We start from the raw sequence: 2,622 nt of genomic DNA, 5'->3' as shown, positions 1-2,622 counted from the left end.
TCTGTAATGTCTTCAAAGGAAGCCAGGGGATTAAGGAGGACTCCTGTTATCATCTCTCCTATGACAAGTAGGAAAGGCAAGCCTAGAGAAGGGCCTTCTCATTATTGAGGCTCCGGGATTCCCTTTCTTAGGTACGCTAAGCTCATTTCAAGAGTCCTTGTTGCTTTACAGAAGAAATTAAGCGTGTTCCTGTCATTAAAGCCCCACAGAGACTTCTTTTTTTGCCATTGAAATTAATGGGGCTTGTTATCAGGGTGAGGCTGCCTCTGGTTTGTGATGACATCCCTCCAGCAGGAAATGCAGCCCCCATATAATTATTATTTTACCTGCCCTAAGGTCCCTGGGTGGGTTCCAACATGAAAACACAATATTAAAAGCAGTTTTAAACTACTTATATGTATATTTTCCGAAGCGAATCTCTCCAAGATGGCGGCACAGGGAAGGAGGCTCATGGGCCCGGCAGCTCCAGCGGGAGGGAGAAGGTCACCATTTCTGCCATGGACTGTTACGTCGTTCGCAAAATCTACCAGGGCAAGAATGCTCTGGAGCTGTTTGAGCGCAAGCTGGAGCAGGCCTTGGAGGCTCAGTACAAATACATTGTGATTGAGCCCATGCGTATTGGGGAAGAGGCTGCCTGCTGGATCACTGTTGGGAACTGGCTGCACAAGACGGCCATGCTAGCCGGCAGAGCTTGCCTCTTCAACCCCCCCCCCCGGCTGTTCCAGTCGATTACTCCCATTACATCTCTTTGCCTGCTGGCGTCCTCAGCATAGCCTGCTGCACCCTCTATGCCAGGGGTAGGCAACCTAAGGCCCGGGGGCCGGATGCGGCCCAATCGCCTTCTAAATCCAGCCCGTGGACAGTCCAGGAATCAGTGTGTTTTTACACGAGTAGAATGTGTCCTTTTATTTAAAATGCATCTCTGGGTTATTTGTGAGAGCAGTACATGTGAAAAGGATCTAGGAGTCTTGGTAGACCATAAACTTGACATGAGTCAACCGTGTGATGCAGCAGCTAAAAAAGCCAATGCAATTCTGGGCTGCATCAATAGGAGTATAGCATCTAGATCAAGGGAAGTAATAGTACCACTATATTCTGCTCTGGTCAGACCTCAACTGGAGTACTGTGTCCAGTTCTGGGCACCACAGTTCAAGAAGGATACTGACAAGCTGGAACGTGTCCAGAAGAGGGTAACCAAAATGGTCAAAGGCCTGGAAACGATGCCTTATGAGGAACGGCTTAGGGAGCTGGGTATGTTTAGCCTGGAGAAGAGAAGGTTAAGGGGTGATATGATAGCCATGTTCAAATATATAAAAAGGATGTCATGTAGAGGAGGGAGAAAGGTTGTTTTCTGCTGCTCCAGAGAAGCGGACACGGAGCAATGGATTCAAACTACAAGAAAGAAGATTCCACCTAAACATTAGGAAGAACTTCCTGACAGTAAGAGCTGTTCGACAGTGGGATTTGCTGCCAAGGAGTGTGGTGGAGTCTCCTTCTTTGGAGGTCTTTAAGCAGAGGCTTGACAGCCATCTGTCAGGAATGCTTTGATGGTGTTTCCTGCTTGGCAGGGGGTTGGTCTGGATGGCCCTTGTGGTCTCTTCCAACTCTATGATTCTATGATTCATTCCCCCTCCAAAAAGAAATATAGTCCGCCCCCCCCACATGGTCTGAGGGACGGTGGACAGGCCCCCTGCTGAAAAAGGTTGCTGACCTCTGCTCTATGGCAAGCATAGCCAAACTTGGCCCTCCAGATGTTCTGGGACTACAATTCCCATCATCCCTGACCACTGGTCCTGTTACCTAAGGATGATGGGAGTTGTAGTCCCAAAACATTTGGAGGGCCGAGTTTGCCTATGTCTGCTCTATGACATCTCTTGGCAATTCGACCCCTGCTGCAAGTACCAATTGGAGTATAATGCCTATAAAGTCTCTCGCTGCCCCTGCACACACTCGCCTCCTCCACTCCCGTGGTTCTGGTGAGGGAGGACGACCTGCACAATAGCACTCACTGCCCTGTTGTACTTCACGTCGGATGATTGCGGCAGAGGAAGGAGAAAACCGCAAAGACCAACCACAGGGTGAGCTCCTGCTGTTCGGTCCCATCTCCTGCCAACCTAGCCGTTCGAAAGCACGTCAAAGTGCAAGTAGATAAATAGGTACCGCTCCAGCGGGAAGGTAAACGGTGTTTCCGTGCGCTGCTCTGGCTTTGCCAGAAGCGGTTTAGTCATCCTGGCCACATGACCCGGAAGCTATCTGCTAGTTTGGTCCCAAAAATGTGCCCAAAGAGGCGTATTTTAAGTTAAAAATTTGTGCAAAAAGCAAACATACCTGCTTTCGGGGTGAAATGCATGGAAACACCTGGAAACTGCTATTTTGCAGGAGGAGTGCATACAATTTAGATGATAATTGTGTGTATGTGTGCGCACGCGTATTCTTTTTGGAAAGCATTCAGGAGGGAAACCCTGTTGGAATAGACCTATGGTGGACACGGAACAGACTTCAGCTGGTCTCGTCTTCCCTGGCTTGTAAAGGGTGGTTCTTTGCTGGGGTTTGTGAGGATGTTCATGCCGGCAAAATAGATCTCCTCCGCTTCACAGCAGGCCATAAACCAGGCAAATTACA

The 2,622-nt window shown here is 49.1% G+C and overlaps 1 protein-coding gene across 1 annotated transcript; it reads left to right on the top strand.

Annotated features, from left to right (window-relative positions):
- The first annotated feature begins 395 nt into the window (after nucleotides 1–395).
- LOC117048689 (transmembrane protein 11, mitochondrial-like) lies at nucleotides 396–2,036 on the top strand. The gene is given in 4 exon segments (XM_033152886.1): nucleotides 396–707; nucleotides 710–790; nucleotides 1,840–1,933; nucleotides 1,936–2,036. Coding segments are annotated over 4 exon segments (588 nt in total).
- The last annotated feature ends 586 nt before the right edge of the window (nucleotides 2,037–2,622 follow it).

Source organism: Lacerta agilis, chromosome 1, assembly GCF_009819535.1.
Source record: "Lacerta agilis isolate rLacAgi1 chromosome 1, rLacAgi1.pri, whole genome shotgun sequence".
In the NCBI taxonomy this organism is placed as follows: domain Eukaryota; kingdom Metazoa; phylum Chordata; class Lepidosauria; order Squamata; family Lacertidae; genus Lacerta; species Lacerta agilis.
This window is presented reverse-complemented; position numbering and strand designations above follow the sequence as displayed.